The following is a 14,362-nucleotide window of genomic DNA, read 5'->3' on the forward strand; positions in this document are numbered from 1 at the left end:
TCTTCAGCATGAAGAATTGTCTATTCATCACAAATATTCTTTCAGAGGAGCTTCATCTTTCCAAGGACTCCTCTCTTTCTGTTAAGATTCAAACACATGTGGGACCAATGTCATGAAGCCCTATTCTATTAATCCTGTGCTTAGGTGAAGAAAAATGGCATTGTCCTTGCACATTTAATTCATGATACTTTTCCAAAGCTTTGCAAACAATTAAAAGAACAGAAAAGCCCAAATTCTGTGCCTAGACTTACTTTCCACTGAAAACTATAACCAGCAATTCCCAGCAAATGAAATGAGAACCTAAAACTGTCCTAATTCTGTTTAAGTAGCTGTTGCTATGTCTTGCTATGCATGAAGGACATAGAAGCTCAGCTCTACTACTCTTCATCTCACCACAGTCTCTGTTGTTCTTACAGACTTGTGTTTTTTAGCTCCAAGTTTTCTTTGCCCCAAACACAAAACCCAGTATAAGCATGTAAGTAATATTTGCAGGCACCACAAGAAAAAACAGTCCATTACCAGATGAAACACGCTATAACACAGAAAAGGGGCATAGAGGTGTAAGATGAATTCAAGATCTAGCCTCAGCCCCTTTCTCACTTATAAGATTAGAGTGATAATTATGGGCCTTGGACCTTTTTACATGACTATTGGTAGGGGAAGAGTACACATGAAGTAATACATGGGAAATCATGAAACTTACTTTTATAAGGGTAGTAAGCTATTCTTGAATAAAGACATTAAGAACAGCTGACTCTAAGAGAGACAATTCCTACAGCAGGGCCAGACCTAAGATATTTGCTTATGGTGAGCTAAAGGCAGACATGTTTGTTATGCTTTCATTGTTTTAATAGGCATCGCCACCCAAAAAAGGAAAAAAAAAAAGCAACTAGCACCATTATTATCATAGTATTGAACAAAGGTCTCCTTGACTCTAAAAATTAAAAGCAATCAGCTAATTTATATTAATTCTATATACTTTCAGTACTGCATGTTAAGTTAACATAGATTTCCATCCATCATAGCCCCAGAGAAATTCAATTAATTCTCACACACTTCTCTTGGATTAGTAGTGCACTCTGATTAGTGTTGCATTAACAGATGCAAATCATCTTCTGGATAAGGCAGGGAATTGAAAATTAAATAAACAAATCTACATTACTTGGGGAAGGTCACCCCCCAAAAAGTGAAAGGGTTTTCTAGATTCAGTCTGCCAGCAGGAACATTACAATCACGAGCTATTGAAGAAACATTTCATGGCACCAGAACACTTGGAAAGTCACCATGTTGTTTTTCTCACAAGACTGGTTGAAAAATCTTTCTAAATATGGTACAGCGAAAACTAAGTAAGATCTCATCTACTTGAAACACACTTCTGTTCAACTTTAGTTCCCAATCTGTGGTGAATGTTTTTAAAAGGCCAAACCACCACCCTTCCTAAAATCTTTTCATATTCGTCTTTCTACACAGTTTGTTACTTGGGTTGTATGAAATGCAGATGCACTAGATCTTAGAGCTACAGATACATAGTCATCTCTCGCTTCCCCATCTTGTAAGGGTTGTATGGGAGAAAACTTACCTGGAATGTCTTTTTGCTGGAGCATATAAAGGGATTTCCTGGAAGGAGGCCTTCACTCATACAAATGAGTGTCAAAATAGATAAGGAGCCTCAGCATTATCTTCAAGGTGTAAACATTAGCCCAACAATTAACTCCACTAGGTACTGAAATTTTTCTTTTTAACTTGCTTTTCAAAATATCAGTTCCCAAATTCTTAAAGCATTTGGTCATACAGTAGAGATCCCAAGTGCCTAGTATTTTTCAGGCAGATTTTTTGTATTTTTATCCCTGGGAAGGACAAGTATTACTGAGTAGCAACCTACCCCCACCACTTCCCTCCACCCCCCAAAAAAAAATCATAATTTATTATGCAAACTTAAGCACTATGTGAAAAAACAATTCATTACATAATAAATGATTAAATTTTACATAAGAATGTTGGGCAGGGCTAATTCCCTTCTTTTGGATGTGAGTCTCCAGTCCATCTCCTCTGTTCTCTGACACATTATTCAGATATAATCATTATCCTTCATAAGGGGGAAATGGCACAATGCCAAGCTGATGGATTTTCTAAGTCATTAACCCAGATTTTTCTGTTTTTAATTTGCTTGGAAAAAACTTTTCTGTATATTGGTAGCTGAGGGATGCCTTTAGCCAGAACCCTTTCTCTTTAATCAACTTTTTAATGTTGTTAACTATTAAATTAAAATTTTGAAAGTGGGCTTTTCCTGTATTAAAAATAGATTCACTGTTGGATCAGAACCAAATTCTATGGACATGAGGTTGTGTGTGCTTCTCAGTGGCCGTAACCTGTGGACTTTATTTAAACTGTCTTTTGAATCTACAGTAATTTGGTGTCTGGAAGAATAGGATCTTTATCAACAAAGGGCTGCCAGAACCCCCAACTGCTTCTTGAGTAGCTGTAATAGATGAATACTGTTACAACCAACCATGCATTTAGGTTTTTACTCAAAAGGCTTTCACTAATGCTGGTGGTAGTCCATATCCATGTGTTTATCTCGGAGCCCAGTAGTTCCCATCTGACTTTCATTACTTTTTTGAGAGGATCAGTTTTATAAGTGGAATCAGAAAAGCAGTCAAAGTAATTGCAAGTGGCAATCAGTGAAATATAACAATTTTAGCTTAGGAACATATGTTCCATTATAAAGAAAATATTCCTTTTTTTTTTTTTCTCGTAGCTCCAGGACTCATATTTTTCCCAGGGCAAGAAGAGGCCACATACAGGTTCTAGGGCTACCTCTCGTATCTTGCCAGTAGCCATGTAAAGTGTTTGTTCCCCTCCGGGGATAGGCAACTCCTTTCATCCCAAGGAAATCTATTCCCTTTTTGATTCTGACAATTTCAAAGTGCTTTATTATATTGGAGACGAAATTCTTCTGTCTGTAGTAACATCATTCAGAATTGAAAAATTCGGATCTCAATAGAGTAAACCTAACCCTCTCTTCAGATCCTCACAGGCAGCTGTATCCCCAACCCTTAAATTTTCCTCTGCCAGGCTGTATCATGTATTCCTTTCTCATACAGAACAGCTTTGATTTCCTTAACCTCTCTGGTCACTCTCCTTGGAAGAAGCTCAAATTTATCTATATTCCTCTTAAAGGTGTCACACTGAATTAGACTTTCAATCAGAACACCAGCATCAAACTCAAGCTCTGCTACTTATTAGATGTCAGAACTGGGGCAAATTTATTTTTGTCCTTGGAGATAGCAAGGGTTAATAACTGAGACCTGGTCTAGAGGCCAAAACAGGTGATAACCATGTTAACAAAATAGTATATAATTACAATGTGTAGTAAATAATGTAAAGAGTTGTCAAGGCTCCCCGCCGAGCAAGGAGCCCGATGTGGGACTCGATCCCAGGACACTGGGAGCCTGCTTCTCCCTCTGCCTCTGCCTGCCTCTCTGTCTGCCTATGCTCGCTCTCTCTCCCTCTCTCTCTGACAAATAAATAAATAAAATCTTTAAAAAATATGTATATATCAAGAGTTGTCAAGGAAGTTCTGGGCTCCAAGAGAATCAAAGGCAGGGTTTCTGAGATATTGGTGGGGTGTTTTACAACAGGAAGGAGACAGTGTGTTCTAAGGTGGCAGATGGCACTGAGGTAGGAGAGCAGTGTTTCCTACCAATAGAAGCTAGACCAGCATCTAGAGTTTAGAAGGCAAGGAGGTGAGTAGAACAAGATGTGTTTGGAAAAGTGTGGAGCTTTGTAACTATAGTTGAGAGTTTCAGTTTTTTTGGAAGTAAAAGGGAAGCCCATTGTTGGGTTTGAAGGAAAGAAGTTATAGTGTCTGAAATATTTTCTTAGAAATTGCTCTCATGCTAGATGAAGAGCAGACTGCAAAGGACAAAAGTAGAGCAGGATAAGCAATTAAGAGGCAAAAGTCATAATCCAAGAAAGGTGCACATAGTACAACAGTACTATGAGGTTTAAACAAGAAGCAGTCTCTGTGGAGACTAAGACAGTTGTAGCAGACAGACAGACAATCATTAAACCAGACTCCAGCAGTCAGAGAAGAGCTTTCATCTCTATGCACTTCAGTTTTCTCCTTTGCTAAAGGAAGATCCTGACAGGATATATTTCATAGAGTTGTTTTAAGGATTAAATGAGTTTGCAAATGAGTTCCCTGTTAGCTAAATTTTTGCAGAATTTCTCACTGTTACACATACTCTAACCTACACTGCATTTTCAGACTCAGGCATTATTTTATTTCATTTCTGTCTGGCAATGTGGTATAGCATAGGTGAGGAATGTGACCAGATAAAATTCTCTCCTCCTTTGCATGTTGTATTTTACTGATGCAGTGGAGAAAATAGACAGTGTGAGAAAAATAGCACTGTGTGGATAATCAGTTGTAGTTTTCTTTCTTTGGTATCTACCTTGTCATATTATAGAGATCCAATGCTTGGACCACCTATTTCTTTAATGTGATAGTCCCAGTGAGACTTTATCTTGCTTAAGACACATTGTAATTATATACTTGTTTGTTAATGTGGTTATTGCCCGTTTTGACCTCTAGACCATGGCTCTGCTATTAACCCTTGATTCCTCTAGCATAGTGCAGAACAGTAATATAACATTGCCCTCACACCAGATCCCAGGCTGTTTTTTTCTTATGAGAGGTTCACCTCATGGAATAACACTTCTTGTTTTACAGGCATCCCAGGAAGTGACTATGTGAATGCCAACTACATAGATGGCTATAGGAAACAAAATGCCTATATTGCAACACAGGGATCTCTCCCCGAAACATTTGGGGACTTTTGGAGAATGATATGGGAGCAACGGAGTGCAACAGTTGTGATGATGACAAAACTAGAAGAACGATCCAGGGTAAGAATATCTACCTTCTCTTTCTTCACATCTTTCCTCAGGTGGTCCTTATGTTGCATATTTTATTCTTTTCAGAATCTACCCTTCCTTCAGCTCTGACTTTCTAACAGAAACAACTCTGAATGGGTATCAAAAGCTCTGATGAAACCATTCTTTAACACTGAGTCTTTTAAGAAGAAATTCTCTCATTACAATGTGATTGCCAAAAAAAAAAAAAAAAAAAAAAAAAAGGTACTCAAAAAAGTAGACAGTTTGGTTAGAGAAAATATTCACTTGGACCTCTTTCAAAAACTCACATTGAACAAAAACACACAGACTTTGGGGGAGAATCCCAACAATATATACTTGTCAGTATTTTTAACTTTTTCTTTTTCATAATCCGTAAGGTAAAGTCTAAAATTCTATGAAAGAGGTTCTTCTATAAATTATTCAAATTAGCATAAATTAAGTTAGGGCAGCGGAAAAATGATATGGGTTAATACACAGCTGAGAAAACACATAAATGTGTAGAGGGCATTTTGCTACTTTAGCCTTCTCCAAAATGAATAGATTTTAATAACAGTCATTGCTCGTTAAGGTCTAAGAAAGGGATTTTATTCATCATACGGGTCCAATATTATGGTGCATGGCACATTAGTTAAATGTTATTGATTTGCAGAACTAAAGCATAATGGGTAAGCAGTGTGCCATATTCCCAAGTGAATATGCAAATATTGTAGCCATCTGATGAAAATCAGTCTTTAACCTTGAGAATTTAATGAAGGAGTCTCTGAAAAATCACTGAAGGCAGCACATACTCTCACTGAAGAGTAGGGCAGTCGGGGCAGTGTTTTGAAACCACTGGTGAACGATTTCTTTTACTGTGGTCACAGTAGCCTCAAAAAGATATTTAGAAGGAAGCCAAAGCCCAACCCCCCATTTGTTGTGTGACAGTTGAGTTTTTTAAATGGTCTCCTAAGCTCAATACATAGCAGTTTCTTTTAGCTCAGGCATGTAGATGAGGGAAGAGTTGGAGGCTATGCAGGTGATTCCTAAGGAGAGAACTCAAGCTCAGGAAAAAATAAAAAGTCCTAAAAGTGGAGGTAATGTATGTGGTACACCACTGGTTTACCAAACACAAAAAATGATCAAATCTCTTTATAACATGTGAATTGTATAGAAATACTGAAATATTGTCTGAAAGGAGTTTAGGTGAAAACTGTGAAGACAAATGTCATTGTCATTTTTTACATGAAAACCCCATTAAAAAGATGCAAATGGATCCAATATTGATCTTTACTCAGGGTAACCCCTAGATAGCAAGTCCTATAAAAACAATCCCTATCCAACTGTTTCGTGAATATAACTCTTCATGATGCAACGTCTAACACATATTAGACACATTGGTACTTCACAACAGTCCTGTGAGATACACACTACTAAGATCTCCAGTTTACCTATGAGCCAACTAAGCCTAGAACATTCCAGAAGGTCACTTAATGTCATTCAGCTATCAAGGTAAGAGTGAGGATTTGAAGACCGACAGTCTGGCTCCAGAACACATGTGCCTAACCATCAGGCCATATTGCCTGTTAACACTTGGGTGAAGCTGAGACAGCTGAACTATTATATTACAGCATGCATGTAAATCCAACCTACCCAGCCTGCTCTGCCTGGAGATACCGCTGGTAACAAGCAGTCATTTGCAAAAGCTGTTTTCAGTAAAACACACATTTTATCTTGACACTGCAGGCCTTCATTAAACCGTGCACAGAAACTTGTTTTGAAATAACCAAATGAAATTCTGCCCCTTTTCTCCCTAATTGCTTCTAATAATAAAGTTAGTTCTAACTGGCCCCACTGCCACCGCAACATCTGATGGTAATGAGCAGTTCTTGGCGGAAGGCATTGTGACTTAAATACCTACAGTTTATCTTTATGTTGCAGGCTACCTTTTTTTTTTTTTTTTTCCCCCACCTCAGACAGAGGAACTTATTTTGAAGTTACTAAATGAACCTCTGTTTGCTCCCTTCATTAATTACTCTTTGCTCCTGCAAGTTAGCTTTCTCCTTTGTTAAATGGCCTAAGGAGCCCAATTAAAATGCTGTCTTGTGATTTTTATTCTGTGGTGGTTCACTCTGTACCCAAACTTGTGATGGCCTGCATAAGCCAACATGGAGGCATCTCAACATCCTCAATCTGACCATACCAATGAGCCCTGACCCAAAGCCCCTTGTTCCCCAGTCTAGAATGCTTGAGAATAAATGACCAAATGTAACTGAGGAATCTAGCAAAGTTCTGGTCCCCCAAACTACCTCACCTGCTTTTGCATCTTCTCCCTCATATCCTCCCACCTCACCTTTTCCCTATCCAGTTGCTGTTTCTCCTAAAGTCTAGGAAGAAAGGGGAAAGCATTCCTGGATTCGCAACTAAGAACTTGGATTGAGTTTCTCAAAATAGTGGTTAATTGTTACAGAAATATATAGCTTTACACTTTAGGAACTCTGTGAGTTATGCAGGCTGATCTGGGAACTCTACGAATTTTCACTTCTGAGTAGCCAGCTTCAAAGCAGATGTTTGAATTAGTCTGACTTTATTTAGGCACTGCTTGTAGTCTGCCTCAAAAAGGGAGATGGTCTAGGCAGTTGAAACAAATCACCTCTCCAGGAGTTGAAGCCTGAAATTTCATCATTTGGAAGAAGGCTCACTCAGGTTCTTGAAATAATATTCACCCCACACGTTGGTATATGGGGAAAAAAAAGTATATGTGCATATGTGTGTAAACACTTCTGTGTACTGTAGAATACTTTTATGCAGGAGTACATGTTGACTGGTGATTTGGGATGGAGAAGAGAGAAGAAGAGGAAAGGAAAGAGAAGATAAATGATATTTCACAAGACTGTCTAGGGATACCACCATCAGAGAGAAGGGAATTATATGACACAGTCCTAAGGAAGGGTGCCTTGAAGTCAAATGTTTGGGTTTAGATCCCAGCCATAGTGCTTACTACTGTGTGACAATGAGCACATGACCGGGATCCCCAAAAGTCTCATTTGCTCTTTTTAAATTACATAGAAGAATTATTGTGGCATTAACCAAGGTAAGGAATATGACAAAGTCACCTCAGTGAATCTCAGCTGTTAGTGTTTGGTTGAGACAGAGAACTAGGAGGGTGTACCAGAACATCAGCTTCCCCTAAAGCTGCTCTCAAATAGTTCAGGTTTTATTCCCAAATGCAATGTGTTTGTTCTCTGTGGGTGCCGGTGAATCCTGACCAGCCTCACAGTCACTGCTCATGATGAATTCTGCCCACCGTTTCCAGTGTAACACCCATGTACTGTGATCAAACAGAGCTCAGAACATGGGCTTCTTTTGCCCTTGCCTTCCCCAGGACAGAATCTGCAGAATCGAGACACTGATGCAAGGAATTGTTAATTAGTCGGCACATGGACCACAGGACTTCTGGCTGTGGCTTCCACTGCAACCATAATCTTCAAACAATGCAATATGAAAATAGTAATATCAATATGAATTACATGTAGTAGTAATTGTCACAAAAGACAATATATTCTTGGCACAATGTTTCCTTTTGATTCGGTTTTGCATTACCCTTCCCCATCCTCTTATTTACTTGACAATGCTAGGGAATTGCCTCCTTACTCCCCGTGTCCTGTGTTTTCTAGCATTGTGCTTTGCCTCTACTCAGGCCTTTGGATGACAAAGTAGCAGTGCTTAAACCTTTGCCAAGTTAGAACAGAGAACTCGCACAAAAGGCTCTTGGGTTCATTAGCATGTATTAGAAGTTTCACTAGCCTTTTGTTAAAAACTGACCTTTCTTAACATTTCATTGGCTAAAGAAGCCCTTCCAAGAGTGATGACTTAAGACTCAAATTGGTCTTTTGGAAACTTAAGATCTTTGATTTTCAAATAATCCCCCCCAAATGTGGCCTTGCAAGAATTCCAAATTTAACTTAGAAGACTGTTTGTGTAGTGTGCTTTCAGCTCTCAAACCCTGAAGAGAGAATGTGTACCTTGAATATTCTCTGAGTGTCATTTGGAAATATAAAGAAACAAAATGTAAGGCTATAAACTGCAGATTTTGAAAGTAAAGTACAATCGTTGCCTGAAAACACACAGATCAGTTTAAAGCCTTGTAGAACGTGGTGTGTGACATGAGATACTGTTAGTAGGTCTTATTCTACAATTTCCATCTTTTTTGCCAAATCCTCTCAAGTTCTGCATAGTTCATTGATTCTGTAGCAAGTCATTCTCTCGTGCCCTAGAATGTGGTCTCTAATTGTTTCCATGTTTCATAACATGCCAGTAAGCACATGAATCGGTTTGGGCAACCACATGGAGGGAAGAAAAGTTCGGAAAAAATGAAGCTCTGGTAGGAGAGTAATTCCACTCCAAGGGTGTTATTTGTGGGCAACTAGGACACATGGTTGGCAGCCTTGCTTGAACAATTGGAGGCTCCAAGGTAGGATTTGCCAAGGTGACTCCTGGCCCAGGAACCTCTATTACTTAGTGGGCGATTGTCCTTTTCTTCTCCCCTGCCCCCCTTCATCTGTTTGCTTTTGGCGATTCCTCTTCTACTTTGTTTCCCATTCTAAAGAATACAAGATGCAGGGAATGTGTAAGCCTCTTGCTTAACAAATTCTTCAGCAGCCTTGATAAACTGAAACAGCTTAACCAAGGTTAAGGGATATCTGACTTTCTCTTGTCCTCACCAGCTTACCCTTACTTACTGCCCATGGTTGATGGTCACTTTTGCTTCTGTTGTCTTGCAAGCTTTATAGTGGGATATGAATCATTTCAACTGCTATTATTGTGATATCGTGCTATGATTAGTGCTATAAATATTGAGGATAAGGAGTGAAATTTTGACCCTTAACAAAGGGGACATGATTTGAACTGCCATTCAGTGTGGGCCACCTTGATTAGTGGTGTAAGCATAGGGTTAGAAGTGAGGAATTCTACACTTGGTTTCCAGATGATCTAAATCCCATTTTCTGTTCCCAGATAAAAAATTATGCAACCCAGTTGGTGGTATCTATTGCTAGAGCAGGTCAGATGTTTTAGGCATCACAATTTTAGTTTATCTCAGGTCATAGCAGGGGAAATTCCTTGCTCCACTGAATTTTGTTGTTTGTTTTAATGAATGGACATCAGATTCTATCAAGGCCTAAGGGACTGGGATGGTGTTAACAACATTGTATTAATAATTTAGGGAATTAGAATACAGAGCCTTGACATTTGATGGGTGGAACACTTCTGATTAAATGATCACTCCCTCCACCTCTGATGTCCTCCCCTGTCCTTGAACCTCACGTTTGTATATTTCCCCCAATATAGGGGGAAGGTGAAACATGTTCCCATTTGGTTCCATGGCCAAGAGGACAATTCTAGGCAAAGGAGATTCTGATAAAATGTTTTCTTGTTTTCCTGTAAAACACATCTTGAGATTCTTTTCAGATTGTGAGGTCCTTTTGGGTTAGAAGTTGGCAGAATCCTGTTGAAGATTATAAATGGCAGTGTTATTGTTTTCATTGTCGTTATCGGTTTTGGAAGGCCCAGCCTTGGCCAGCAGCAGACTAATTCTTGGCCTCTCTGTTTTGTCAAGGTTCGGTAAGTTTAATGGAGAGCAAATGCTTTCCAAATGCCAGGTCTGTGTCCTTTTCCAAATAGAACTGGAAGCGCCCAAGGCCTTGAACATTTAATTTCTCAAACTGCAGCCTAAAGCACTGCCTATCTAGGGCAACAGAAACTGCTCTTTCCTTAAGCAACTGTAGAAACAGCAGCACAAACACTGCCTTTGGAGCCTGCTTGATGTATGGGCTTGTTTTTGAAGAGTGGTGGATACTTAATGTAAATAGGACACTGGCAACAAAAAGAATGTTGCTCATACTGGCAACCTGAAGGATGTTTGGGTCCTTATCTAGCCAGTTCCACACTCTTGGTTTTCTCTTCTCAACAGACACAATGTCAGATAAAAGGAAAAGAATCCCACCAATTTCTCAGTATGTTAGCTTCTCAGATTTTTCTCCCTTCTTCCTCCCCGCCCCCATCCCATCGATTTAGAATGGCAGCCTACAGATTCTGGCCCAAAACAAACATTCCTGCAAAAGTGAAATAGAGGCACTATCGCCTAGGAAAGCGCTGGGCTGGGAAGAAGAGGTGCAGTCTTGCTCTTGGAGACTTTGTGCAAAGCCCCTCTCATTGTCCACATTCATGTTTATAGCACTCCCAGGCTGGTGAGGTCACTTCTAAAATTTTAAGAAGTGTGGGTCAATCTCTGTATTCAGGCAAAGCTGAGGTTCAGCTGGTATGCATCAGTCTAATTGTACTGGTTGTTAAAGTGCTAAAAAGTACTGATACTACAGGTATACAGAAATTGTCTTTTCATTGAAACTTTAAGTCATCTAACATACTGCTCAATAATGGTGATGCTGGAGTATTGCTGGGCCACAGGCAGCTACTGAGCAGATCCAGGCAGACACTGAGGTAACCAGGGGGCTATGTAGAGCACCCAGCCGCTGCCAGGTGAGATTGGGGCTGAGGTGTGAACTCCAAGGGCCACCGCTGTGAGGGAAAAAGCTGACATTCAAGTGCTGCCTTGCCAGGACAAAGGGATACTTCATAGAGTTTTTCTCTGATTACAAAGACAGGCCAGAAACTTGAGATATAATGACTGATTATTTAATGGGGGAAGTCATTAGAAAAGTTTAGTGCATGTCTCTATATGGGTTCTATATGAACTTCTGGTAGGTACATTGTCCTAGTCTATTGCCATAGGTTGGGTGGCTGATAAACAACAGAAATCTACTTCTCACATTCTGGAAACTGGGAAGTGTAAGATCAAGAAGCTGGAAGATTAGGTATCTGGTGAGGCTCCACTTCCTGGTTCATAGAAAATGGTCTTCCTTTTGTATCCCCACATGGTGGTAGGCGGGAGGGAGGTCTCTGGAGTCTCTGTTGGAAGACTTGAAACCTATTCATGAGGACTCCAACCTAGACCTAATCTCTTTCCCAAAGGCCCCAGCTCCTCATACCATCACCCTGGGGATTAAATTTCAGCCTACAAATTTGGTGAGGTAGGACACAAATATTTAGTCTGTAGCTCACATCAAACAAAAGGAAATAAGGAAATAGCAATTTTTTTGAAGTGTTCAAACAGATAAGCTGTTTTATAATGAATAGTTTTGTTTATTTAGAGACTAGTATTTTTGAACTTTCTGGTTTTATTTATGAAAAGCTATTACTGCATTTGTAGTCAAATGTTTAATATTATTCTCATTTCAGGTATTCCATTGTACTTGATCTCCACCTTGTAGTGGTCAACAAAGAGAAAATGAAGAGGGGAATATACAAACCAGACTACCCTTTTGCCATTCAGGAATAGATATGACCAAATGTTAGTTGAGTGAAAAGAGTAACATTATCACTGAAAGGCAATAGAATCATTGAGATGATCTCCATACTTACTTTTGAATAATCAAGTATTGAAGCTGGTCTTTAAAACTGCCAAGAGAGCTATTATAACCTATAGAAACAAACAGTTCAGCATATAATTTATCCATCCACTAAAATATATCCTAATAATTATATGAAACTTCCTTTTATTATATTCTCCCTTATTAATTGTGTATTCATGAGTGTATATTAACATTTCCATATTCCCAAGACTAACTTTGACTTATATTATCTAATGTTAGAATACTTTCTATTTGCTCCTTGTAAAAGGCTCCTCTGGCCAAACATAGTAGATACTAATTTCCAGTTATTTTGAGCAACTGTTGTGCTTTCCAATCTATCATTTATTGTTTATTCTAAGTCCTTCTTTGGCTAAATAATCTGGCCCTAGGCAAGCTTTTCCAAGTACCATATAACAAGTGGATTTTGTGTTAGGGGTGCTGGACCCTTTAAAGATATTGGTTTATCTGATCTTCACTGTGCTGCCATGCTCAATGAGTCTTTTTAAAATTGGAATGAGAAGGTTTTGCTTTCAGAAAGTTTGGGAAATTTAAAAATAGGCCAACACAGATCACAATATAGTTGATTATAAAGTTGGCTTCCAGTTGTTGAATGTCTGCGATGTGCCACACACTTCCAAGATAAGCCGTATGGAAGTGAAAAATGGAACTAGAAAGTAAGCATTTCCCCCAAGCACAGTCAGCAGACCTACTGGGTAAATCCTATATGGTATTTCCAGTAGCAAGTTTTATCATTCCATCAAGTTGCTTTTAATAGGTTGCCATGAAAGAGGAAGTATAAATTAATTCCATAGCATACACAGCGATGGTCAGCTTGTTCTTTCCATAATTATGAAGAAATGAAACTACCACATAAGAGTAATCACTTTGTAATAATAAAAATAACTATCTCCCCCAAATTTCGCTAGAAATCTGACCTGTCTTATTTAGGTTAGGCCTCAGATTGAGTTACTGGGTGAGGTTTCTAAACCACAGCCTGGGTGGCATGTTCTGCTTCTCTCCTTTTTCCTCTCAGACACTAAAATAGTCTCTTCTCACATTTGATTAAAATTCAGGTTAAAGGAAGGGAGTTATTTGGAAATCTCACAACTATGCATCTGAAGAACCAGCAGGTGTAAGCATACCTCTATATTTAGTTAGTAAAGCTGATGGGTTGGGGGCAGGACTGCATCTCATTTCACTTTGGTGTCCCCATTGTTGCTAAGATCTTGCTTCCACCTAGCCTCTCCAAAATACCTATCCACGGGGATTAATAACATGTTTCTTTTGTTCACATTTAGAATGATTAAATTTTTATAACAACTATCATAAAAAATGGGGAAAATAGTCTAACTGAGAATTAATAATAGCTGTTGCCTATTGAATGCTTATTGGGTTTAGAGATTCAGTGCATGGTTTTTGAGCCTTATGTTAGCCCTGTCATTTTGGAGATATGGTACCCATTTAACAGATGAGGCTGCTGGACTTTGGTCCTAAAAATAGAAAAGCAGTTTACCAGCTATCCAGTTGGACCGTCCAGCCTTCTGTGCATCAGTCCTGAAGATGTCAGTCACTTCAGAATCAGGTAGGAAAAGGCAAGCACTGGTATTTGCATTCAGGAGCTGCTGCCTTCTCGTTCTTAGATGCTCAGAAGGGAGCCTCCTATCCTGGGCTCTGTACATAGAGCCTAAAACTGGTAACTCTCTTTAGGAATACCTTCTGAGATCTTCTCCCAGGGGAAAAGAAGAAAAGGTGGAGGGAGGGGCTATTGTCCAAGTAAAAACATGTTTAACTCTTCTCCTGTTCCCTTGATTTGCCTCCTCACTCACTACAGCTCCCAATTGCTTTCTAATGTTGAAATCAGAAATTATTTGTTTAGTGTATGTCTAAAAATGAAGGGCTTAAAAGAATGTCAGTAAATCCTAGCCCTTTAAATGTAGCCCTTAGAAAGCAGATGAAAGCATGTGGGCTACTCAGAGAATGAGGAAGAGAAAAGAGTA

At 39.1% G+C, this 14,362-nt stretch overlaps 1 protein-coding gene across 38 annotated transcripts in view; it reads left to right on the forward strand.

Annotated features, from left to right (window-relative positions):
* Positions 1-14,362, forward strand: part of PTPRD (protein tyrosine phosphatase receptor type D) — a 2,250,073-nt gene that overhangs the window by 2,183,642 nt on the left and 52,069 nt on the right. For all 38 annotated transcript variants that reach the window (XM_044265686.1, XM_044265656.1, XM_044265663.1 and 35 more), the window contains one exon: positions 4,736-4,911. In XM_044265686.1, the coding sequence (XP_044121621.1) occupies positions 4,736-4,911 (176 nt within the window). The remainder of the gene's footprint in view (positions 1-4,735; positions 4,912-14,362) is intronic.

The sequence above is a fragment of the Neovison vison genome, chromosome 9, assembly GCF_020171115.1.
Source record: "Neovison vison isolate M4711 chromosome 9, ASM_NN_V1, whole genome shotgun sequence".
Taxonomy (NCBI): domain Eukaryota; kingdom Metazoa; phylum Chordata; class Mammalia; order Carnivora; family Mustelidae; genus Neogale; species Neogale vison.